This window comes from Apus apus, chromosome 1, assembly GCF_020740795.1.
Source record: "Apus apus isolate bApuApu2 chromosome 1, bApuApu2.pri.cur, whole genome shotgun sequence".
In the NCBI taxonomy this organism is placed as follows: domain Eukaryota; kingdom Metazoa; phylum Chordata; class Aves; order Apodiformes; family Apodidae; genus Apus; species Apus apus.
In genome coordinates this window covers 52,122,007-52,147,371 of record NC_067282.1, presented here as the reverse complement: position 1 = coordinate 52,147,371, position 25,365 = coordinate 52,122,007, and the positions used below count along the sequence as shown (strand labels likewise).

The following is a 25,365-nucleotide window of genomic DNA, read 5'->3' as shown; positions in this document are numbered from 1 at the left end:
TTGCACTTGGCCTTTTTGAACCTCACAAGGTTCACATGGGCCTGCTTCTCAAGCTTGTTCAAGTCCCTCTGCATGCCGTCCTGTCCCTCAGACATGTCAGTCACACCACTCAGCTTGGTGTCATCTGCAAACTTGCTGAGGGTGCCCTTGGTGCCACTGTTGGTGTAATTGATGAAGATAGGAAACAGCACTGGTCCCAGTATGGACCCCGAAGGGACACAGCTTGTCACTCATCTCCATCTTTGATGTTGAGCCATTGACCACTACCCTCTGGATGTGACCATTCAGACAATTCCTTATCCAATAGTCCATCAAATCCATATCTCTCTTTAGAGAGAACGATGTTGTGGGGGATCATGTAAAAGGCCTTACAGAAGTCCAGATAGAAGACATCTGTAGCTCTTCTCTTGTCCACTGATGTAGTCACCCAAGTGCCAGGAAGTTCACTATGTAAAAAGGCAGCCAAAATACAAATGATATGTAATAAAAAATTACATGTTTATAATGAGGCATCAGATGCGTATAATATGAAGTAGATTGCATTATGTATTCAAAGTTAAGTGCTCGCAGAGATGTGTAACATCTACATTATAGAAATCTACAACGTATCATTTAAGTATAATCTGAGTGGGAGGGAGTGTTTAAAATTTTGAAAATTATTCTGCTGCATTTCAGCAGGGGAGTTGCTGTGTAAAACTGAATAAATAAAGTGCCAATGTCATAATTAAACCTGCAGAAGCATAATCTACCTGTGCAGACAGATCCCAGTTTTAGATTCTGTGCATGCTGGAAAGATCTGATTTTGCTCTTCAAGCTATAATAACTGCAAGGGTGCATACAAAGATGCATGAGACACACAGAATAAATACTGGCTGTATAATGTTTTTTCTCTTCTTAGGTACTTTTTGTTGATCCTGTCCTAGAAGATACAGGTGATTATATGAAACTGGCAGAATTATTCTATCATCATAATATACCACTTAGGTAAGGAAAACTGAAAGTCCTGAAGAAAAGTCTTAAAAGAAGTTTACTTTCCTTTTTTCTTCATCTTCTCCTCTTCTAGGCAAAGATGTGAATTCAAATGAAGTCCAATGCAACCACGTTCTAATAAGACCCATTGGTTACCCGCTTGTATTAAGCTTATTCCTGTATTAAGTACTCTTGAGTAGGTTGCAAGGGATAACATACCCGAAGGTGTGGAAAATGAACTGCAAAAGTATGTTGAAAAATATGTTGTCCAATAGTCCCTCTGCATGCCCATGTGAAGTTGCATTCTAAGCAAAATATTCCAAGTTAAACAAGATTTGAGGGCATTTTTTAATTTAGTTCTTTCAATTGAGGATGTTTTACCTAGTTTTGGTTTTATATTAGTACTTAAAGACCAAAGCGAGATTATCCTCATCAAGTTTTGAATTTCTAAAAAGTAGGTGTTGGAGTCTGAACTAGTCATTATTTGAGAGAGACACTTCTGAGTAAGAATCTCATTGACCTGAGATGCCTACTTGAAGAAAAAAATAATTTCTCTCAGAAGTGCCTGTTACTTCCACAGCTTAATAGAAGAAAAAGATGTTCAAATGAGATCTGAGGTTCAGAAATAAGAATTCCATGTTGAGTATTTAAAATCTTCCTGTGAAATGGCTTTTTGTTTCCTCAATAAATTAGAGCTTTTTCTCTTTTTTTTTTTTTTTAATTTTATTAATTCTAATCACTGTTTTTTGTTTGCTTGGGTTTTGGTTTTTGGTGGGTTTTTTGTTTGCTTGTTTTGTTTGGTAATTTTTTGTCGTCATTGACAAAAAACGTAATGGAGGACAGATATTAGTTATCTGTGTGTTTTTTCACTGTTGTCACTACCTGAGGGACAGTACTGCTTCAGTCTTTGAGGTGAATGTAGCCTGGAACCTAATTTTTGTATACATAGCAGTGTAAGAGCAGCAAATCTGGGTCAGACTCCATGTCCATTTAGGTGAGCCTGTCTGCAGCAAGCCACCCGGAGCTGCCCAGGTATAATGAAAAAAACAGAGCAACCAGGTACTTTGAGTAATTTCCTGGCCTTCACACATTTAGAGATTAAGTAATTCTAGACCCAGATGTAGTTTTTAAATATTTAGCAACGAGCAATGGGGTTTCTCTTCCATAAACTTTTCTTTTTTCCCTTGAATTCATGTAATGTTTTAACACCCATAATATCTTTTCCCAAGTGTTTTCAGAGTTGCACTATGTGGTGTATGAAAAACTGCTTTGTTTGTTTTGAGCAAGACTTTTTCAGTAGCTTCATTTACTGTCTCTGTAGCTCTTATAATTGGGACAGAGACTAAGCAGTCTGTATCACTCTCTAGATGCCAGTCATGATTTAATAAAGCTCTGCCATAGTCAACCACAGTAATTTCTTTCTCTAGGTTACTAAGGAAACAGCCTGGAAGCTGTTCCAAAGGTTGTTTTGTTTTCTGATTTGTCTTTCCCTGAACTTTCTTAGTTTATATTTAAAAATTCTCTGAGATGAGAGCAACAGCCAGGTGCATAGTATACAAGATGTGGACAAGCCATGGGGTCCATAGTGTCACATAATATTCTGTTTTGCTTGACTGTTCTTACAGCACCCAGATGATATCAGACTTCAGGAAAAGTTATTTACAATAATGAGAGGTGTAAAACATGGGAGGAGCAATTAATCATAGAACATGGTGCATCTTTATGCATTAATTATGTATTTTCAGAAAACTTGATATATTTCTCACCTCCCTCTGTCCTTTGATCTGATTATGTCCTGAATATCTGCTATACTATTTTATACTGATATGACAGATTTTGTTGAAATAGGTTTAAATTATCTAATGTGAAGTAGCTATCCAAATAAGTGTGGTGAGACATTGGAACAGGTTGCCCAGAGAAGTTGTGGATGCCTCCTCCCTGGAAGTGTTCAAGGGCAGATTAGATGGGGCTCTAAGCAACCTGGTCTAGTGGGACTACTGTCAGCTTTATATGATTGAAAAGGCATATCCAAAATGACTACATAGTTGGGAATCTATGCACCACCTAGAAGATCTGATGAAGACTGCTTGGCTGGTATCCTCAGTGTCAACACACACTATCATGGAACCACCAACTAGGTACAGGTGTTTTTATCCCTACATGCTGGACAGATTATTTGAATGCAAAAGTCTTGTTCTTCTATGTTGGTATTAGAATGTATTTGAAACTGACAGTGTTTTAAAATGTGTGATCTCTTTTTTTTGTTTGTTTCTAGAATTGGATTTGTTTTTGTGTTAAGTACAGAAGAAGAAGTTGATGGGAATGAAAATGCTGGAATAGCTCTTTGGAGAACTTTTAATTACATTGCAGAGGAATCTGACACTTCTCAAGCCTTCACCTTGATAATTAATGTTAGTTCTCTCACAAGAAATCACCTTTTTAAATTACTTTTCTATGTAGTTAGGATTTTGCTACTTTGTGACAACACGATACATTTGAATTTACTTTACATGGAAGTGTAAAGTATTAAAACATGTATATCTTTAATACACTATAGAATTATTTGCAGAAATACTTTATGCCTCTAGAAACCAACTTGCTTTTGTCATTTTACCTATCTACATGCTTTCTTCAAGAATATAAAAAGGTAGTTGCATGCCTTACAGCTTTAAGTATTTCCTTGTGCAAAACGATTCTCTGTTATTTGTGTTAACGTGATGCCTGGTTCTGTGTTCTGTATCTCTTGGAGTACAGACATTTTAATATCACTCTGGCAATCCTAAAAGCTTTGAAAAACCCTTAGCTGTTCTCTAGTGTAGACAGTGAAGAGGAATGATACAACTTATTTTTTGGTCATGCTTGAGCTGTTTGTGGGTGTAGGAAACAGTAAAATTCCAGATATGTATATGAGACAGGTTTTCTGAGTTAAAGAATGCAGATTCATGTAAAGACAAGAACTTCAGAGATGAGAGATGAATGGAGGGAAATAAAGAGAGCAGTCTGTGTGAAGACTCTGCAGGCAAAATTATATCAGAGAATATGGTATTAATACATAAAACTTTTTCTTACTTTTGTTGTCTGCTGTTTTGTTCAGTGCCTAGAAACTAATGTAACGGACAAACTCAGAAAGCTTAAGATGAAGGGAACTGAAGTAATTAGGAATACCTTGGAAGAGAAATAGAAATCCCAAAGTGTTAGGAGCTGACATGCATGGGTGACTATTGTCCATGACCAGATCACAAAAAATATCAGTTTACAGTGTGCTTTTAAAAATGTTCATTCCACTATTTATTTTTTTTCGTAATATAAAAAGAAGAGGATGATAAATATAATTAAAAGATAATAAAAATAGAATCAATGAAAGACATGTTTGAGATACTCAGAGGTGTGAAAGGAAATTTATTGTTCCACATTTGAAAAGAAATGGATTGAATAATTTTCACTTCAAATTTCTTTTCTGTGTTTGATGAAAGTATTAAAATCTTATGCTATGAAATAAAATATCATTGGCAAGGCAAAATTATCACTGTAGGAAAAAGCCTTACTGACTAATTCAGGCTTAGATTCATCCCATATAGATAGATATACAGTAACAGTTTAGGTTCTGTCTCTAGTCAGTGGTGAAAAATAACCTTTCACATTCAGCTCACGTAGCATTATTTCCTTAGCCACTTCGGATTTAGACTATATATAAGAATAGCCTATAATTTAGACTATATAATAATAATAGATTGATCAGAACAGTGCTCTGATGAAAAAGAGAGTATATGCAATGTTGATAATTACTAAAGCAATAAAAATACTGCAATATAACAATAAGAGTAATATAAAAGTATACTAATATAAAATTGACTAGAGCCTTAGAAAAAGGTTACACTTACATCATTGTTTATTTACTTTCAGCAGTTTTATTAAAGTTTGACTGACAATTTATTTAACTTCTAAAATTTCTCTCTGTCACAATTTTTTACAGATGTACCATGAAGTGAAAGATGGAAATGTTCTAACAGTAAAACATGTGAAAGATCTTCTTAGGAGTGAATATCCACATGCTGATGTTGAGAGCATACTAGCTGTGGATTCTGAGTATGATGAAGGGAGGAAGGTATGTTTGAGAGCAAAGTGGCAAGAAGTATTGTGACACACAAGGTATTGCATTTGCTAAGGTAAATGTTAAAGCCAGTCAATACAGAATCTTTGAATCAAATTTTTCTTCAGCCACCATTCAGTCATCGGTGGAAATGTCAAAAGGGTTTCTGCATTACTATTCTCTCAAGTAAAATTCACCATTCCCTGCTGCATTCAGGAACACAAGTTTTTTTTTTTCTAGTAAGCGTGTCAAGGGGTCTCTCTCACACTGCAGAAATTCTTCTGCAGTGGGAACTACTTACAATACCTTATTTCTGGTTGTCTCACTGCCTTTTCTCATTTTGAGAAAAAAATAACTTGTTCTGCTTTCTTATCAAATAAGGCTTGGCTTCTGAACAAAAAAGCCTTGTTATGTTTTTTTAGGGTGCTGTCTTTAAGGAAAAGGTCTATATGTTGATCCACCTAAAGCTCTAACTGTTTTAAGGTCCATCTTCAATGTTATTTGCTTAATATTTTTTCCTAAGAACGTTAAGCAAAATATAATAGTATTTCTCTGCAAGATGATAAAGCAAAATGTCAAAACACCACATAAATGAGTCCCAGGGGTCCTGTTTGGTTTCCAAACATTTCCCATTTTGCCCCTGCTACTCGTGAAAAGGTGTGACAGTGAATTGTGCTTGGAGAGTAGAGTTCATTGTCTCTTGATACTAGTTTCCTGTTTTGCTACAGTCTGCCACAGCTTATTTAATCCTGTGATATTTTTTGTATGATCAGACAGGAGCAACCTTTTATAAAAAGTCTGGCCTGGGTCCATTGCCTCAAGCTCTGTTTAATGGCGTGCCCTTTAACAGAGAAGAGATGGATGCTGCAGAGTTAGAGACAGTTATTCTTCAGAGGATTATTGATGCCACTGGGTTCTTCCAGAGGGCAGTGTTCATGGTATGTTTAACATTTCAGAATGAATGTAAGATGAAATATGTGGCAGTGAATTGTTTGAGTCATGTTCTCGTTTTTTTATAATGCAATGGCTTGAAATTAATATCACAACTGAAATTAAATTGTTACTTCCGTTTGTGGTCATGGCTTTGAAACAGTATGTTTATATTATAGAAGATTAAAGCATCAACTAAACTTATAGTAATTATATTGAATTTTTTAACAAAAAAAAATGGGAATGTACTGCTTTTGTTCATTGAAAAATGTGTATCTGATATTTTGAAATAATGTGTGATATTTATATGTTTTTTTACTTGCCATTGCCTATAACTTGATTTATATAGAAGCTTGAAGCTCAGTTGAAAGATTATACAAATGGTCAGTCTTTGTCTTGAAGCTTTGAAAGTACGGATTTAATATTTTTCTCTTATTGCAGGGTTTGTTACATGATCATATAAATGCAATGGATTTCCTTATGGATCAGCATAATGTAGTTTCCCGTATAAACCCCATTATTCTTGGAGCAGAAAAAAGATACATACATTTTGGATCCAGATCTGGTAACTACATTGCTTGGATTGGCTGTCGTTATGATTTTCAGTTTTTTAAGTCTAACCTGTTGTGCTTTATATTTTGCAGTTCCATTTGATGTGGAAGACTTCTCTACTTTCTCCTTTTTGGATGCAGAAGATAAAAGTGCTGTAATTTCAGACAACATGAAGTATTTAACAAAAAAGGGTATGTTTATTTTTTATATGGCTTGTGTGTGTGTACATATATATATAAGCATTACAAATTGTTTCTAGTAAAGTATCTTAAATAATATCCTGAGGCTCCCATGTAAATAAATACATTTTCCAATATTCAAGTACCTTTTCAGACCAAATCACATACTAATATTATAAATGTGAATTGTAATTAATAGGATAGTTATTTTAGATTTTTCTAGTTTTGAAATGAGATGGATATCATGGCTAGTTGTTTTTTTTGTTTTACAGACATTAAGTTAAAAAGCTTTGCAAGACTTCTGCAGCTTCAAAACAGACTCAGTTCCCATAATATTGTTTTACTTGACGATATTAAAGAGATCATATCCAGTTTTCAAATAACTCTTAGTTGCAGCGTTATCAAGTGAAGAATGCATAGTTTTTGTGATATCTATATCAAAATTAGGCATTTCTACCATTTAAGGAATAATTTTATTCTTTATTTATTAGCATTCAGCATCTCTTTATTTTTCCTCTAGTTAGGCTGTTTAATTTTGATATCCAAAGCTTTGTCTCTCTGTAGAAGATAAAAACACTCTGATGGATTATCACTCATGTATACCTTTTATCTTTCTAAAACTCACTTTTTTCTGTACATTTAAAATATTTTTTGATGTACAATATTCTTATTTCATATGAAAGTACTTTCCCTTGGAGCTGGAGGGAGTTACGGATACAACAGTGGGGGCTAATACAGCATGGGATTTTGCAGTAGTTTGTACCTTGTTAACTTCTAGGGTAGACAATTAACTGCTCTTTTACAACAGTCTGTCAAGAAACACTAGTCATATAATCATATGTAATAGTAAAGTAATAATAATGTTAACAAAGTACTATTATTTCAATAATTTATCTGCAGTATTAATACAGTTTTCACTTCATTATCAGAAAGAAATGCCATATACTTACATTTCTTTAGAATAGTATTATTTTACTCTATTTTATTATCTGTCACAGCCACATACCAGGGCATCCCAGCTAATTGTCAAATGATGACTGGCTTTCAATCTGTAGGCTCGTTCACATCTCTTGTGTAAAACAATTAACCTTTAAGCTACATTTGAAATCTCTGTCCTTAGTGTGTATCTCTAGACGGCAGCAACACTTAATAATAATAATCTCTTCCTAGAATCTCACCAGAACCTTGTAAAATTCTCATCTATACCTAGTACCTTCTAGGAGATATATTGATATATCTGAGTAGACTGATATTCTTCTACAGATAATTTTGCAGAATTTTTCATGTACAATTGCCATTCTATGAAGAATAAAGAACAGGAGGCTATAGACCAGCAACTGTGCAGTAGTTTACAGTAGTTTTTCGACTGTGTTTGGTGTTTTCCCATTTGTGTCCAGAAATGGTTAGTTTTGTCCTGTCTTTGGCTGAAGGACTCTTCCTTTGTTGCTGGGGAAAGTGAATAGCCTAACTCATGTATTCATGTAACTACTCAGTTCTTTTTGTTTCTGGGTATGTGACCAGCCTCCATCAAATTTTCACAAGAAACCTCTGATAAAGCAAGTCTTGTTACTGGAACTAGCTTATTATTTAGGGCCATCTTGTTTCAGTGGTACAACAACAGTGGCTACCTTAGTGGCTGTCTTACAGTAACATAATTCATTGCCTCATAAAAGTTTTATCGTAATTCAGAGGGCAAAAGATTCTGATGTGGCAAAGATTAGCTTTTCAGTTAAGTCAGCAAACATACATATAAACTTCAAAATCTCTAACAGAATTAATTCATTCTTCAATACTTGTGAAAAGATCCTCCAGAATGTAAAGCAAGACTATATTTAATTTTTAGATGAAGATGCATTATATGCTGTTACTATCTGGATTATTGCTGATTTTGATAAGCCAGCTGGGAGACGAATGCTTTCTAATGCCTTGAAACACCTGGTGAGTTTCTAACAGTTTATATTAAAATACTGATTATTAATATGCTCGTAGCAACAGTGTGCACGTTCAAAAATTATACTCTTAAAGGTGTTACAATATTTTTTCTGGGTCAGGTGCAAGCTTACAAGACTGTGCTTTCATTTTCCTCTACTCTCCTGCAGCACTGTCATCTTATGGGCTTGTAAATGATCATTTGGTTCATGGACTCCTGACACAGGAGAGAAACTGACATTGTGTTAAAAGGGTGAATTTCTTCCCAGTTATATTCCTTCTCCCATGAGGTATCCTAGCATGTTACCTGAGCCAGAGAAGTCAGGATAATGTCTGTTGATATGATGCAGTTTTCTCCTGTATCATATGGCATAGCTGTGGCCATGAAGTGATCGTTTTTTCACATACTGTTTGTGTGCTTCTGATGCAGATTTGATTTTTTTTGTGTTTTAATATGCTAGGAGGATCATCCACATTTATGAATTTTCTTATTTTTAAGTTCTTCAGTATTAATAATAGTATTGAAAGTATGCAGGTAAATGTCATGTGAATAAAAATGACAAAAGCCTCTGTTCAGGAGAGGTTAGAACAGTAATTACATTGAAGTTGGCAAAATGTCTAGATTTACTAATCAGCAATCAAACAGAAATCATGCTAAGGGAATTATGAAATTGGTATGTTGCAGGGAGCATGTGATACCAAAGATGTCTTAAAAAGAGGCTTTAAAAACTGCAGAGAGGAATATGGAGTACAAGTCCTTGTTACAGAAAAACATTTCATTTATCTGACTGCTAGATCTGTGACCAAAGCTTGACAGATGTGTTCCCTTGGTGGTTTCATTTTTTTCCTGCCTTCAGCAGGGAGAATAGGCATTAGCTCCCAGCTACAAAGTGAGAACTGTCTGGGCAAGTCTCTGTGCTAGTGAGGAGAATCGTTAGAAAAAGCCATTCTGAATGAGTTTTGTTGGTTATTCTATGAAACAGCAGTTTAATTGGCTATCTTCATTCTAAATGATAGATTTGATTTAGATAAACCTTATATCTCTCAACACATGGCTTCGTGGCTGGTGTCACCAGCATAATTTGGGGCTTTTTGACCCAAATGGGATGGCCTACATGGCACCAGAAATGCTGGCATCAAATGTGAGATGCCTTTCTCAAAGGGGGAAGAGGGTCTTTGCTCAAGAGATTGCAGGGCTGATTGACAGGGCTTTGAACTAGATGCAAAGGGGGAGGGAGATAATCATATCAAGATTGTCTGTGACAAGCAGCAGGAAGAAACACCAGGCTTGACAGGATGGGGTAGAAAGGAGGACCCTGGGAACTACCGACCTCACTGAACTGCCTCACCCCTGTGCCTGAGAAGATCATGGAACAGATCCCCCTAGTAGAAATGCTAAAGCATATATGGAGGACAGGGAGGTGATTCAGGACAGCCAGCATGGCTTTAATAGGTGCAAATCGTGCCTGACCAGCATAGTGGCTTTCTTCAATGGAGTGACTGCATTAGTGGACAAGGGAAGACCTAAGGATGCCATATTTTTGTTTAATATATGAATATTTTGAATTTATTTTTGTTTAATATTTTCATTAAAGATGCTGACAGTGGCATTGAGAGCACCCTCAGCAAGTTTGCCAGTGATACTAAGCTAGATGGTGCTATTGATATGCCAGAGGGACGGGTTGCCGTCCAGAGGGACCTGGAGAAGTGGCCCAGGTGAACCTCATGAGGTTCAACAAGGCCAAGTGCAGGGTCCTGTACCTGAGCTGGAGCAACCAGAGATATGAATACAGGCTGGGGAAAGACATGCTAGAGATCAACCCTGTGGAAAAAGAGCTTGGGGTACTAGTGAATCAAAAGCTGGACCTGAGCCACCAATGTGCCATTGCAGCCCAGAAGGCCAACCTCATCCTGGGCTGCATCAGAAGAAGTGCAGCAGACTGAGAGAGGTGATTCTGCCCCTCTACTCTGCTCTGGTGAGACCTCATCTGGAATACTGGGTCCAGCTCTGGAGCCCCCAGTACAAGAAAGATGTGGACCTGTTGAAGTGTGTCCAGAAGTGGGTAACAAAAACGATCAGAGGGCTGGATCACTTCTCTTCTGAAGACAGGCTGAGGGAGTTTGGGTTGTTCAGCCTGAATAAGAGAAGACTTTGGGGAATCCCTGTAGCAAACTTCCAATACCTGAAGGGAGCCTATAAGAAGGCTGGGGAAGACCTGTTCATGTAACAATAGGACAAGGAGTAACGGTTTTAAGCTAGAAAAAGATACAGGTTGGACATTAGGAAAAAGCTTTTTAATATGAGGGTGGTGGATCACTGGAACAGGTTGCCTAGAGAGGTGGTGAAGGCCCCATCCCTGGAGACATTCCAGGTCAGGCTTGATGGGGCTTCGAGCAATCTGGTTTAGATAGAGATGTCCCTGCTTATTGTAGGGGGTTGGACTAGATGAGATCTCTTCCAACCCAAGACATTCTATGATTCTATATACTATTTAGTCTAGTGAATTCTGAGTTTCATGACAAAACGACAAAAACATATATTTTAAAGTCTATTGATTTGTATGGATATTTTCAATTCCCTTCCAGACTCTTTTTGTCTGTCAAGTCAGGGTCTAGTAGATTTTCTGATAGGTGCAGAACTGGCACAGACACCTCTTGCACATAAATTGCCATTGGCATTTGAAGAAAAGTGTGCAAGAATCTGGGAGGGGAAGTGGCCAAAGGGAAAATACTTCCTACAGTTTCAGCTAATATTAAAAAAAGCTTAGGGATGTCTTAGCTGGGAGAGACTTCTGGAGGTCTTCTAGTGCAGCATCCCACTCAAAGTAGGATTATTTTCATCATTAGATCAGGTCAGCTGTAAGGTTTGTCTGAAGGAGTCTTGAAAATCTCCAAGGAGGTGACTCAGTCCCCTGCCTTGATAATTTGCTTTGGTGTTTCACTGCCTTCCTAGTGTAGTTTTTCTTACTAGGCCAAGATTCATGACCATTACCTCTTGCTATACTCTTTGCTGTTACCAGGAAGAGCTTGGCCCTGTCATGTTTTTCACGAACCCTTCACTAGTTATTGGTTGCAATTAGGATTCTCTGTAGCCTCCTGTGTGCCATACTGAGCAAGTCCAGCTTCTTCAGTGCCTCCTCACAGGCACAGAATTATCTTGGTTGCCTTTTGCTGAAACCTCTCCAGTGTCTCAACAGCCTGCACTGGAGGTACCAAAACCAGGCACAACAGTCCAAGTGCAACCTCACAGCTACTGAGCAGAGTCTCTGTCATCTTTGCAGCAAGAGCATGCTCCTCAGGAACAGTTTAAGTACACACTTTCAAGCTTTACAAATAAGTGTTCTAACAAGGCTTTCCTCAGAGGCTGCAATTTAAAGTTTGCTGGTTAAATATGTTGAATACCAGTGATTTAATTCCTCATTTTTTGTATTCTTTACTGCAATAGTCCATTTATCTCTTTGCCAGTTAGTGATGACATTTGATCCTACTTTAGAATCATCACTCTCTCAAAATTTAACTGGCATCACTAATTTTAACAAGTGAAACATTTTCCTGCTGATTAAGAATAAAGTGATAAGTGGATAAATTTTCTTGTATTTATTTTATGCTTAGTTTAATCGTTTTTAAAAAATAGAAAAACACCAACAAGTTCTAAAGTTTTCTGTGAACACTTGTTTGTTCTTTGTTAAAAATACACTTCTGCAGAATGCTCAAAGGCAATTGTTCTATTAAAAAAAATAATCTTTATTTTAAATACATACTGCAGAGTGGGTAAATCTTTACTAGTAACTTTTTTATTCCTAGCTGAAATTCTGAATTAGGCATTGATGTAGGTTTTCTAAAGACAAATTGCTGCAAAAAATTAAATACTCAAGGGCATTTCACAGAGTTATAATAGATATGAATACATTAGGTAACAGCAGATGGAATTGTAAAATCGTGTATTATACTGTATTTTTCTTTGCAGAAAACAAGCAGTCATACACGAGTTGGGATTTTGAACAATCCTTCATCAAAAATAAAGGAAGATAACACAGCCATTGCAAGAGGAATTTTGACTGCTTTTCTAACGCAGAACAACAGCAACTTAAAAAGTTTCCTGAGTAAACTCAGTAAAGAAGAGACAGCAAAATCCCTTGCTGCTGGAACTAAAATTTCTAAATTCTTCATTCCAGTGAGTGCAAACTAAATTAGACTATGTTATTTTTTCATTTTACACGTCTTTAATTGTAAGGGGATGTTGAGAGTAACTGTGTTTGGCCAAATGCTGTGAAGTTTACAATCTTTTATGCAGTTTCTGCTCAAGCAGATTTGGATTTTTGGCAACTTCTATGTGATGCAAGAATAGAGAATTTCTTTAATGTAATGGAAGAAAGTAAGACAGTACTGAAAAACACAGAGTACAGATACTGGATTATTGAGACCAAAATAGTTTAGTTTTTAATGGTGGGTTGGGGTTTTTTATAGGTCTCTATCAATTAAAATTATTTATGTATTAAACTATTAATGTTTTTCAACAATTAAGACTTCAGAAGTAACTGATTTCTACCTTGCTATTGTTGTTATGAGCAGTAATAGGTATAGACTGAAGTGATTGAGGTTAATGAGCATTGAATACTTCTGGCCAACATGTTCTGGTGTGTTCCTATGAAAATTCATGGGTTTAAAATACAGATGTTGCTGATTTCAAAGTTCGCCCATAGATTTGAGCTGAGTTATCAAACAACAGCTGCAAACTACAGTTTTTGTTGGAGAAGGAGCTGTAAATTGTACTATTTTAAATAGAAGATTTGCAAGACTAAGAACTCTCTGGCACCATATTGGAAAATTAATTAGCTATTTTGGGTCATGCTTATATTTGATTGTCTAATACATTTTGAAAGACATAAAGGTAGCTAATTAATCAGGCTGTACGTGTGTTTATTTTGTTATATTAATTATATGTGAATTAATCTGTTTTCTTGGTCTTTATATTTCTGATGAAGGAACACATATTAGTGGATTTTATTATAGCAGGATAATTTTGACAGGTGAGGCACAGTGCCCTTGTAAGGAGGCCAAAGTTCCAGCATTTTCTTCCCACTTTGCACATGGATTTCTTGTGCATCTTACTGGATGATTTGGCTTCCCCAAAACATGTTTAAGCAGTATCAAATGAACACACTAAAATGGCTGTTAGGTTTCTTAAGTATGATGGACTTTTTTATTCCTTTTTCCTAAAAGTGAGAATACAGATCAGTTGTTAACAGAGAATGTTATTTTTCAGGCAGCTCTGTGCTAGGTTGTAGAAAAAGTGTTTAACCTTGGGCTCAGCTTTCCTCTCCCACTTATTCACAGTTGCCCAAGGGTAAAAACTGCACGTGAGCTAGTTGGGTGACTCCACACCCACAATTATGTGCTGGCACTGAAGCTGGGGTAGTTGTTTTATTTTGATTTCTGGTTACCACGAAAATCTTTGATTACCTCAGCTGTTACAAAATGCATATTCAGTGATTCATTCCACCATCTCATGCTTTATTTACCTTTGCTTTAGGGAATGGATGACGATACCTTTGAGAAGAAGTACAACACTTTAGGACTGGATTTAATTAAAAGCCACCAGATGTTCTGCCAAGAGGTTCTTAAGCTGCTTCCTGGGCAAATGGCTGTTATGAGCAATGGCAGGGTAAGAAAAAAATGAAGTAATCTCTCAGTCTTTTTGTAGGAATTTTTTACTTCCTGGAACTTTGGTTTCAAAGTAAAGAAAATGCATTATATTAGTTTCCCCCTTACTCAGCCTGTTGTTAGAGAATGGTATGAATGTTTGCCTTGTTTTTAGTTTTGTTTTACTAATACATTTATTAGCTCCATTCCATTGATGCTAATACATATTTGTCATTCCCACAGCTATTTAAGAGTTAAGCTGACAAAATTCTCTAAGTAGGTCAATATTTGACATATTTGTAATGCTAGATGATGACCCTGAAGCTACCTATATTTTACACATTTGGGACAGGATAAACTACTGCATAGATAATAAAAAATTAAATTAAACTTACTATAGTAGTATTTCAAGCTCTGAAAACCCCTATTGTTTGTAAACATCAAGTTGTTCTGTAGTCTTTATTCTTCATGTTCAAATAAAAGTATTGTGTTTTTTAAACTATAGTGATTTTGTTGTTGGTTTTGGTTTTGTGTAAGTATATTCTGAAATCAATAGCCTTAATTACAGTGTGGCTATAGATGAACTGTGATTTAAGAAAATACAATATTGGGTTCAATATTTAGTACTTGTTAATGACAATACCTTACATTACAAATACAATTAATGCAAACTAATCTTTGAGTTAGATCTTTTCTGTTTTCTGTGTATTACTCCACCATTAGAAAGAAGTACAGATACTATGTTGGCATCTCATTACTGGAAACTTTCTTTAAATTGTGTTCTTAGTTACTCTTGTGCATCATAAATTGCTTCCAAGGTACAATAGAAACACCACTAACAAACCCACAAAAAGTGTTTTTGTTGATGAAGCACAAAAGAATTACGTTGGCTTTTTTGTATCACCGCCCCAAATAAATACAATGTTATTTTATAACCAGTTATTGCTGTTTTCCACACCTAAAAAAGCTCAAATAATGAAATGTTTTAAGTTTGGAGGAAATACATTTCTTAAAAAAAACTTGGAGAAATGTGATAATGTATATTCATGTTTTGACTTTAAAATGTTACTCTTTAAAAAGATGTGGCATATTTAATTTCTGTCCTTGCTATTTCAGCACAGAAATTTTGTTTTTATGACTTCTTTTTCAAGTTACGAATTCTGCAAAAATAGCATTGTATTTCATGGTCACACTATGTCTTACTCTCTCATGCATCACAGCTATTAATAAAAATGCAAAAGTGGAACCTCTCATTTCTAGGAAGCAGTTGAATTTCAGAAGAGAGGCATTCAGCACCAAACTTACATGACATTCTACATCTTGGGAGCCCTGTAGGCTCTTAAAGTCAGCTTGGGTCAATTTAGCCCAGTAGACCAAGTAGGAAATCTAAACAGCATCCTGTTTTCTGAGACCTGAAAGCTCTTTTTTTTTTTTCCTTCAGACACCAAAAAAACATAGCAGTTCTGTCTCTGGATATATTCTGTATTTCTTATCCTTTCCTCTTCCCTTCAACCATTCTGCTTCATCTAAGAAGCCTTGAGAAGTTAAGATCCAGTGTTCACAGAATTAAACAACTAAAGAGTGCAGTAGGCAGACAGTAATTTGAGTTTCTGTTTAAAATAATGTACTTAACAGTGCTTTTTCTTAAACTTAGATTTGTTATTTCTAAATAGTGTACTCCTTTATATAAGTATGTGTAATGAAAAATATAACAGATATTTCTGTTGCAACTCTTCTTTGCGATTGATAATGATCAGTAATTACAGAACTGTAAAACCTCATCCTGCATAGTTACTATACAGCTTAGTACTATATAGTTAATAATATTGGTGTCTACAGGGTATGGGGTTATATATTTAATCTTGTGTATTCATTTAAAATATTAGTATATTTTTGTTACAGAAGAAACATTATTGGGACACTCTATGCTTAGTAACTTTTTTTCCCTCTATTAAAGATACTGGGTCCTTTAGACAATGAATTCTACACTGAAGACTTTAAATTGTTGGAAAAAATAACATACAGTACCTCAGCAGAAGAGATTAAAGCTGTTGTCAAAGAGATGGGAAACAGTAGCAAAAGGTAAAATTCCTCCGCATTTTGAGGCTTTATGATATACTGCCTTGTTTATTGCCTGTGACAAATTAATAAGCATTTTGCATGGGAAATATGAACAAAGATTCATATATATAGTGCAAGCACTCTTCATACTATATATTCAGATATATACACTTTAGATGCACTGTAAGTGCTTGTTGTTTGCACACTGTATATTTGCTATCTTCTTAGCATCTGAGTAATTCTATGTAGACAGGTTTTACTGTCTACTACTATCTACTGAGGTCCCTCATTTCCTTGTTAGCATTTCCCTAGAAGACTTATGTACTCAAATCCTTGCCCTGTTTCCTAGAAGAAACGTCACGTGCTAAACTTTTAATCACCTTAATGCTTGGCAAATTATGCTATTTAACATAGTTTTCCACTCTATTAACTGCATGTTGAGTTTCAACTGCATGTGTCATTTACCCTGCTGCTGTGACAGCCTCTTTGGTACCTTGTTGTTACAGCACAGAGCAGAAAAAAATGCAGCCTGTGTTATTCAAGAGACATGCACCCTCTTACTGTTAGTCGTTTGTGTGATGAGTCTAAGGCATAAGAGATCACTGCATGTCCAAAGAATCACATCCTCTCCAGCTTGCCTTGTAACACAGGTGCAGCTCTGCCAAATTACTCCAAATACTTTATCTGCTTTCACTGTAGTTAGAAACACAAGATGAGTACATGGAACTGTAAACAATTCCTACTAGCTTTTGTTTACTTAAAAGTGATTATAATCATAATAAGCTTTATAAAATCCAGTGCATCTTAAAACCACAGTAATACCTGAGTATTGGTATTTGAAGTAAAAAAGTGTCTTTGGGAATTGGTTAGAAAAGGAGCCTGTAGAGGCATGGACAGAAGTGGTGCTCTGACACCCTGCTGGACAACACTCAGACACCTCTTAATTGACAAGTGTAAAGATGAGTTCCAGCCAGCTTTTAATCTGATCCAGTTTGTGTACAAAGAAGACAGCAAAACTATATTAGTTTTACAATAAGCATTGATTTTCTGTGTGGATCATTTCTGTTATCTGGAAGGACTGGCACAACTGAAAGAATAACTACCAGGAAAATAAGAAGAGCTAGAACTATCAAGAAGATAAGTAGTGAGAAGAAAAACATATATAATCAAATATTAAAACTTAGTGACAATGAAACAGAACTATTAAGGTTTCTAAGGAAATTTCAGTAAGAAATCCCAAAAAAGTTAAAAGTTATGGCCAAGTAAACTTGAAACTTTCTCCTTTATGTCTGTTCCTGGATGTCAAAAAGGGACCAAAAATGTAAAAATGTAAAAAAAAAAAAAAAGAAGCTACAAATTATAGCAAATTGTACCATACAAACAGTGAGGCTGAATAGTAATTCTTCTAATTCTGCATCACTTAATTTTAAGAAGGGTGTGCATTTCACAAATTCTAAGGTAGTAAGTAGATCTTGGGCATTGTTGTGCTAAAGGTTTTACTCAAAGCTACAGATCTTGAAGCCATCTTGAAGGTTTGTGATGCAGGCTTTTAAAATATCCCATATGCCGGCAGACATACATTAAACAGTGAGTGTTTTCCTCCTTTTCTAATTAAAAACAAATTGTATGCTCCTTATTAAATATAGTGGCAGTAACTTGATTATGAAAATAGATGCCCTACTGTCGTCGTTGCCTAAAACAGAGATGAGGCAAGATGCTGAATTACTCAAACAGCAGCACAGGTAAGTTCTGTCTGTCATGATAAGGCACATATAGTACTGTCGTATTAGAATGTGTTGATGACTACATAAGGTCTTCAGAAACTTGAGTAAGCATTCCAGTTTTAAAAGAAGTTTTTGATTCTGTGGTTGTATGAACATGTTAATCTGCCCTAGTGGAATGGATCTTTAACTCTTTCTTAAAAAATTAATGTGTAGTATCTAATGATTTTCCAGCCTTAACCTTTGCTGAAACGGGATTGCAATTGGTGTGAAGTGGTGATCTGGAGTTAGAAAAAGTGGAGTCCATACATTTACTAAAATGTTTCACAGATTAGAGCTAAAAGAAGCCCCCATTGATTTTTATTAATGTGGAAAACTCCTGCACACCTTTTTCTGTGTATCTTGAGTGCTGTTGTCAAGGCTAGTACACATGCTTATACCTGTGTAACAGTTTGTGGCTTAGTAGTGTCATTCTTGTCCACAGCTAATATCAACTAGATTACATGAAAATGCATATTAATAGGGTTCATTGGCACCTAATTCCTTAAGAAAAACTGAGCAGGCTGTCATCAGCTAATAGATTTATGCTTGGCCAGCTCGTATTAGTGTCATTAATGTACTTACACGTTGGCTCCTGATTCTGTGATTCTGATCCTACATTTAGAAAGTGGACATGCCCTAAGCATCTTCTTTTGTTGTCATTGTTTATGAATGAGACCTAAAATACCAAGACATGCATCTGGGATTCCTGTCCTCTTTGTAATGGAACACTAACAGTAGCTGTTCTTAATACCAGCTTAGCTGGGCCAAGCTTTCTGGACCAAACAGGTATATTTTTTGGAAGAACATATTATAACATAAGAACCGTGATAAAAATACAAATTTTTGTAATGCAATTTCCAAGTCCCTGTTGCAGAATGGCTTGAGCAGCAGGGCCATGGGCCCCTGCTATCTCCTCGAGAGGCCTTGAGAGTGTGGCACAAACAGCAGCTGTACAAGCAATCCCTTTTTTTAGCCTAACACAAGTATAAACAATCTCTGTTAGCTTAAACTAACTCAAGGACAAGGTAGAGAAGTAGAATGATAGAAAACAAGGAAGAACCCTGGAACTCAGATGTGTGTTATTATCCAGTAAAATCACTGCGAGTAGTTGCCGTCCAGTGAAATCACTACAAGTAGTTACTATCCAATGAATTCACTATGCGTGGTTACTATCCAATGAATTCACTACATGTAGGTTTGGAAAAGGGTATAAAAGTAACACTGTGTATTCAATAAATCGAAGCTTGCTTTATCAATCACATTGATTCTGGACTGCTTGCTTCCCTCGCCGCCGGCAAGTCCCTACTTGTTTTTCTTGGTAAAGGTGCTCTAGTGTGCTGTGCCAATAGGACTGTTGACAAGAGAAATCAGTAATAGCCTGGTTTAAGTGGCTAATACTTTTCTAGAGTTATATTAATAACATTAACTATGCTACTACCATATTGGAGGGAGTTTGACTTGCTAACAGTACTCACATTTAATGTATATTTTTTGTGGGGAAAAAAAATTCAGATAGTCCAATTTGTGTACTTACAGCATATGACCTTTTTTTTTAAGTGAAGTTTTCTACTTTTTCCTTCCTGCAGATCTAGATTACTTTATCTAGGGCTTCCTTTACTTGGTCTAATCAAATTTATCAAACTAAATTATTTTCTGGAATGCATAAAGCTAATCTATCTTGTCAAGTTTCACACTTCTTAGTTGCCATTTTCCCCACTTTTTTTTTTTTTTAATTGTCTTACACTTGTCAAACTGGTTGCTTCTAGATATTGATGAAGGTAATTGTAGACCAGTGTCAAAAAGGACATTTTAGAAAATTTTCAGTGTTTTATTTTATTACTTTTGTTATGAGGCATATGAGTTATCAATAACCAATATGGAACTATGTAGATGAATGCTAATTTTTTAATAGCTGTTCACGTTTAGCTTTCTTAGTAACATCACAGGGAGCAATAATATCATTGCTATAATAATATCAATATCCCTGCTTGAAATGAGGGACATATCTTTGTGAGCAGTAAAATCTAAAGTGCCTCTGATATTACAAATTCATAACTAAAGATGTTTGTTATTTCCAGAAATTCAGTTTAGAATTTTCCTGTCACTTATTAATTTTTTTAACAGCGTAGTAAAAGTTGATCCTGAAGAGAATGAACCATTCTATGATGTTATTGCTATTGTGGATCCATTGACAAGAGAAGCACAGAAGATGAGTCATTTATTGATGGTAAGATGGTGGTCATTTAGTTTAATGTGCACATTTGTAGTTTAGAATTTTTTATAGCTTCCATGTATGGTGTAGTAAAGGGGTAAACAAATTTTAGGTATATTAAATATATATACTTTGGTTATTTAAATAATTTTTTAAAATTAGGAAATTCATCACTGTTAAGTACCTTACTTGCAATTGCAAGTCAGATGCCCTCTGAACCAGTCCTCTTAAAAGTGAGTCCATAAATGCTCTTTATAATCAATAGAAAAGGAAGAGATCGTCTGTGTAATATAGAGGCATGTCCTATCTCAAAATCTTAAGGGGCATATGCTTCTTTCCATTAAACCAAATCACCTTAGTTTTCCAGGATACCTAAATGACGTGTTCTAAATCTGACCTGTAATATCATCATAAGAAGACTGGACCATAAACCTTTCAGCTCTTGGCAAGGGGGTTCTCAATTGATTAATGCTACTAAGTATATCTAGAAGTATTCCACTGTGTGTAGCTATTGATCATCTAAACAGAAACTGTCCTAAAAATTTAGGTCTTAAAATTATTTTCTTTCTTCACTAGCTGCAGAATATCACTCTACCTCAGGTTCCTTTATAGTTTCCCATAAAAATGTAAATTTTGTCTCTGTTTATGGTCTGATACAATTTTGAAACCTGTAACTTGATTTTTGCTGCATCCTTTTTTATCGTTTTCTCTGCAGTAATTATGAAAGTCTCATAAATTCTTTTAATTCCTTTCCCCCCTCCTATTTTCATACCCTTTTATGCCTTTTGTATAAAACATTGAAGTATCCACTCACTCTTAATAGTGAATCTATCTATAATAGAAAATGTGCTATTCCAATACTCTGAAATACTAGCTTTTCTCTAGAGCCAGATCTTTCATTTCATCCTTCTCAGGTCAACTGAAAGCTTCATATTACCAAATGAAAATATTTTGATTTTGGAATTGACTGGAAACTCTTTCCATTCAGCCAGAAGTTGATATTTTGATGTGTTGCATCAGGGGCCTTGTAGCTCAGATCAGAACCCTCCATTCCTCCTAGGGCAACAGGCTCCCTGAGGAGCAACTTCCCTAAAGCATGCCTTGCAAGTGACTCCCATGGTCTACCATGGGATTCTACATTAGATTGTCGAATAAAAACTACTCTATATCCTCTCTAGAGGGAGGCAGGTAGAACTTTCCATATAACCCATGTTTTTCCCTTTTTCAAAAGTTCTGTCAGAGGCTTCAGCATTTAATATTTCCAGACAAGGCAACAGTCACTGTCTACAGTAGATCTTTAAATATAAGCCATAACTTGACCAGGGTTGGACCACATCAGTTCTCAGCAGAATAGATGGCACAGCTAACTAGTCCTGAGGTTATGAACATGGTCCCTAAGGTGATGTGAAAAAAGCAGAAATTCCTTCTAAAAATGAGGACAAGATTAAAGAGGTGGGGTTTTTTTCCTCATGTTTCACCAAAACCAGCTAAAAAAAATACTGCACATGGTGCCACTGAACAAACTACATGTCCCCTAGCCTAACTACTTTACTTCACTAGTATGTATCTCTTAGGATCATCTACTTTTTTGTCTGGTTTCAGTAACTGCCAGAGAACTCAAAAATGTGCAGAGAAAAAGGAAACATTTTCCTTTTTTTCCTGTCAATTATCTTTTGCCTTCTTTTCTTTGTTCAGTTTGCCTTCAGGGAGAAACTTAATTCAGTCTCTAAAGTAGCAGAAGTCTCTGAAGGACCCGTTTTTGATAATCTAGTCTGATTTCCTATGTAACATGGGTCATAGGACTTCATTTTATCAGTTACCATTTGAAGTAGAATTTTTTTTTTAATCTAATAATAATTTAAATAATATCAAGTGGTTGAGTACAGATCACAGCTCCTACTGAGTTTTTCTAGTGGCTAATTACCCTGACTGTTAAACTCAGACTTTGAATTGCAGATTTTTATTTAGCTCCATGCCTTAAGCATTCATTTTCTCATCATTTTGCCAGTTCTGTTGAAGATTCTATTACAAGAGCTTGTTTTCAGTGTAGATGCTTTGTATTATGGTGATGTTCACAAACAATTTGAAGAGATTGGTTGAATAATTGTGGCATAGTAAGTTAATGCTTTTCAGATGAGTTGTGCTAACTTACAGTAAGAGTTTTGCAGAGTGACTTCACATGCAAAATAAAACTTGCTCTGCAATAATATTCAAGCCCAGTAAACTGAAATAATTCAGCTGCTTTTTACAGTATTAAATATTCCCTGAACTGAATGTCCATGTTGTTCTTTGGATTTTCTGATAGAAAGGAAACAGGCTGAACTCTTCCAGTACCTTGTTACAAAAGAGCCTTTCCAATCTTGGAAGCATTTTCATGTGTTGACATGAATTTTGTGTGCTTGTAAGCCCTAAATAACCAAACCAAATTCAGTATTCCAGAAGTAGCATTGTTGGAAAGCACAGAAATAATGCATTCTTGTCTTCTTTGTAATTTCCTATTTAAATTCCTTTGAAATGTTAATTAAGAATGGCATTGTTCTTTTGGCTATGATACTATACTATATTTCATGGACAGCTGATACATTTGGATGATACCTCAAGTCTTTTTCAAGATCACTTAATTCTTCACATAATGACCTATCAATGCAAATGGCTGAAGTATCCTTCTTAATAATGGGATGAGGTTTTTATCTTGTTTGAAGATAAAATCCAGTACAGGTTTACATAATTTTGGATGCAACGTCTTTATTTGAAAAAATGTTTTCTTTAATGATGAAAATTCTGGATAGGTTTTAGGAGATGAGACCAGCTAGCACTGGTTACAAATGCTTTTTATTCTTAATGATTGTTAAATACTTGAGTAATTTTGACCTTTTTTGGTTTTGGTCATCTTTAACTCACATCACGTAATACTTTCCTTTATGCTTCCAGTGCAGCTGGGTTCTTGTTACCTGCGTCTTCACTTGATCCCATCCTTATGCCATTTTGTAGTCTTTATTTTTTTGCTCAGTAGTTTTTCAGTGATGGTACTCTGATGTCACAAAGGATGAGAATGAGAAACTAGGAGCAGAACAAGTCCGTAGGACTATATAAAGTTGTAGTCCTATAGTAAGGAATATGTGTAGCCATGGGTCGAACTGAGGAAATGAAATGGTTATAATAAAACAGAGAGATTTCAGTCTGACCATCGTCTTGCTTTGTTCCCAATTTACTTGCCACTATAGTAATTTCAGATTTTATCCTTAGTAGTATCAGTATTTTAACTCAGTTGTGCTGTTTTACTAGCTTTTCTAATAATATCCATAAAAGTAGACACAGATGCTTTATGCTTTCAAATAAACACTTTGGATCAGAAACCACAAAAATCAAGGTAACTTGTTTTTTAAGACTGCTTTAAAGAAATTAATAAATTTGATAACTTTAAATAAATATATTGCTCACAAAAATAAGAAATAAATAACTGTTATAATATTATGGTTCCTGTATAACAGCTTCCAGAAACTTAGTATTTTAGAAATGAACAGATGAAGAAACTGAGAAAAAAGTAGAAATATTTTAACCTACTGTAATGTTTTGAAGTTGAATAACTAGTTTAACACATCATCAATCTATTGCTGACGTTTAAAATTAAGTAATTAAGTATTAAAATAATTCTCAACATTTATTATATTCAATGATTTACTGTATACAAGTATTTTAGTAAGAGTGAAAGTCATTATTTTAAGATTAGGTATGGAATAAAAGGCATATGTTGTACTTATGGACTTTCAAGTGCTTTAAAATATTCTAGGAAACACAATATAAGCTGATAATATAATTTACTCAACCATGGGAAAATGGGGATAGGTGCTCTTTAAAAATCTGCTCCGTGGGGGAAAACCTTAACATTTTGACTATCACGAATATCATGTGCTAAATCATGCAGTTTTAGAAAAGGTCAGATCTTTATTTGGAATATCTGACAACATCCCTTAGTATGCAGATATATTTAGAACTTAAAAATATTGGGCGTTTCTAATGAAGCTTGAGAAATTACAGAATGTCACAAGAATTACTGGCTTATTTTCAAAGTTTGGTGATTACCAAGAACCATTTTTTACAGATTATTTTTTTCTGTAGGTGCTCAAAGACATTATCAATGTGAAACTCAGGTTGTTTTTAAACTGCAGATCTAAGCTGTCAGAAGTGCCACTGAAGAGGTAAGTAGTTTATATCTTTTCTTCCAAGTACACATTCTCACTCAGTTTGGAGAAACAGCCTTAGCAGCATATATTCCCTTAAAAAATAAATAGTGGTTTGTTTTCTGGATACTTCTGTTGCATTAGTTATTTTCTTTGAAGGTAAGATGAATGTTAACCTGTGCAGTTTGCACTTGTCTAAAGAAAAACTCTTAATTCAAAGGTGTCAAGCATAGGATGACAGGGAAGTGATCTAATCCTTCAAATGCATCCCTCAGGAACAATCCATGGAGAAATCAGTGGAGAGTCTTTCTTGCCTGTGAAAACCTACAGGGGGAAATTTTCCACCTAATTTGGTCGCTTCTTACAGCCCACTGTCTGTGTAGTGGATTTTACAGATTCAAAGTACACTTAAAAATGAAATTAATCTGAGAAAATATGTCTGCATTTGAGGTCTTGTTATAATTTGCTAAGAATATTATACCTTTAAGTAGAAGCTTCTTTTAGCTGTAAAGACCAGGGTTCACTAATTCAGTTATAGACATTTGCATTGAAGTGAATTCCATAGAGAGGATTCCTTTCCCTCTAAGATAAATTTTTAAGTACTGACATCCCTTTGGCAGATATTTTACCTATAACCCTATTACGAGAGAGGCTGGTGGTAGTGCCTGCCCTGTAGCCATCAGACTAAAGAATTAATCAGGTGCCCACTAAACAGAAGTCATTAACTCCCATTTAGTTTGAGGGGCATTGAACTCACTGCAAGAGAGTGTCTTAATCATCAGTCTTCTGAGTATCTTATATAAGATTGTAATGATTGCTTTCAAAGCTAGGCTCTTTGCAGAGGTAAGTGCAAAGT

The 25,365-nt window shown here is 35.4% G+C and overlaps 1 protein-coding gene across 1 annotated transcript in view; it reads left to right on the top strand.

Moving 5' to 3' along the window:
- The window catches only part of UGGT2 (UDP-glucose glycoprotein glucosyltransferase 2), an 82,939-nt gene that overhangs the window by 35,038 nt on the left and 22,536 nt on the right, over window positions 1-25,365 (top strand). Inside the window, exons 14-26 of the mRNA XM_051609031.1 lie at window positions 899-984; window positions 3,245-3,380; window positions 4,943-5,074; window positions 5,833-5,997; window positions 6,431-6,554; window positions 6,634-6,732; window positions 8,564-8,658; window positions 12,617-12,823; window positions 14,183-14,314; window positions 16,250-16,374; window positions 18,000-18,095; window positions 20,241-20,343; window positions 24,448-24,527. Of these exons, the coding sequence (XP_051464991.1) occupies window positions 899-984; window positions 3,245-3,380; window positions 4,943-5,074; window positions 5,833-5,997; window positions 6,431-6,554; window positions 6,634-6,732; window positions 8,564-8,658; window positions 12,617-12,823; window positions 14,183-14,314; window positions 16,250-16,374; window positions 18,000-18,095; window positions 20,241-20,343; window positions 24,448-24,527 (1,580 nt within the window). The remainder of the gene's footprint in view (window positions 1-898; window positions 985-3,244; window positions 3,381-4,942; window positions 5,075-5,832; window positions 5,998-6,430; window positions 6,555-6,633; window positions 6,733-8,563; window positions 8,659-12,616; window positions 12,824-14,182; window positions 14,315-16,249; window positions 16,375-17,999; window positions 18,096-20,240; window positions 20,344-24,447; window positions 24,528-25,365) is intronic.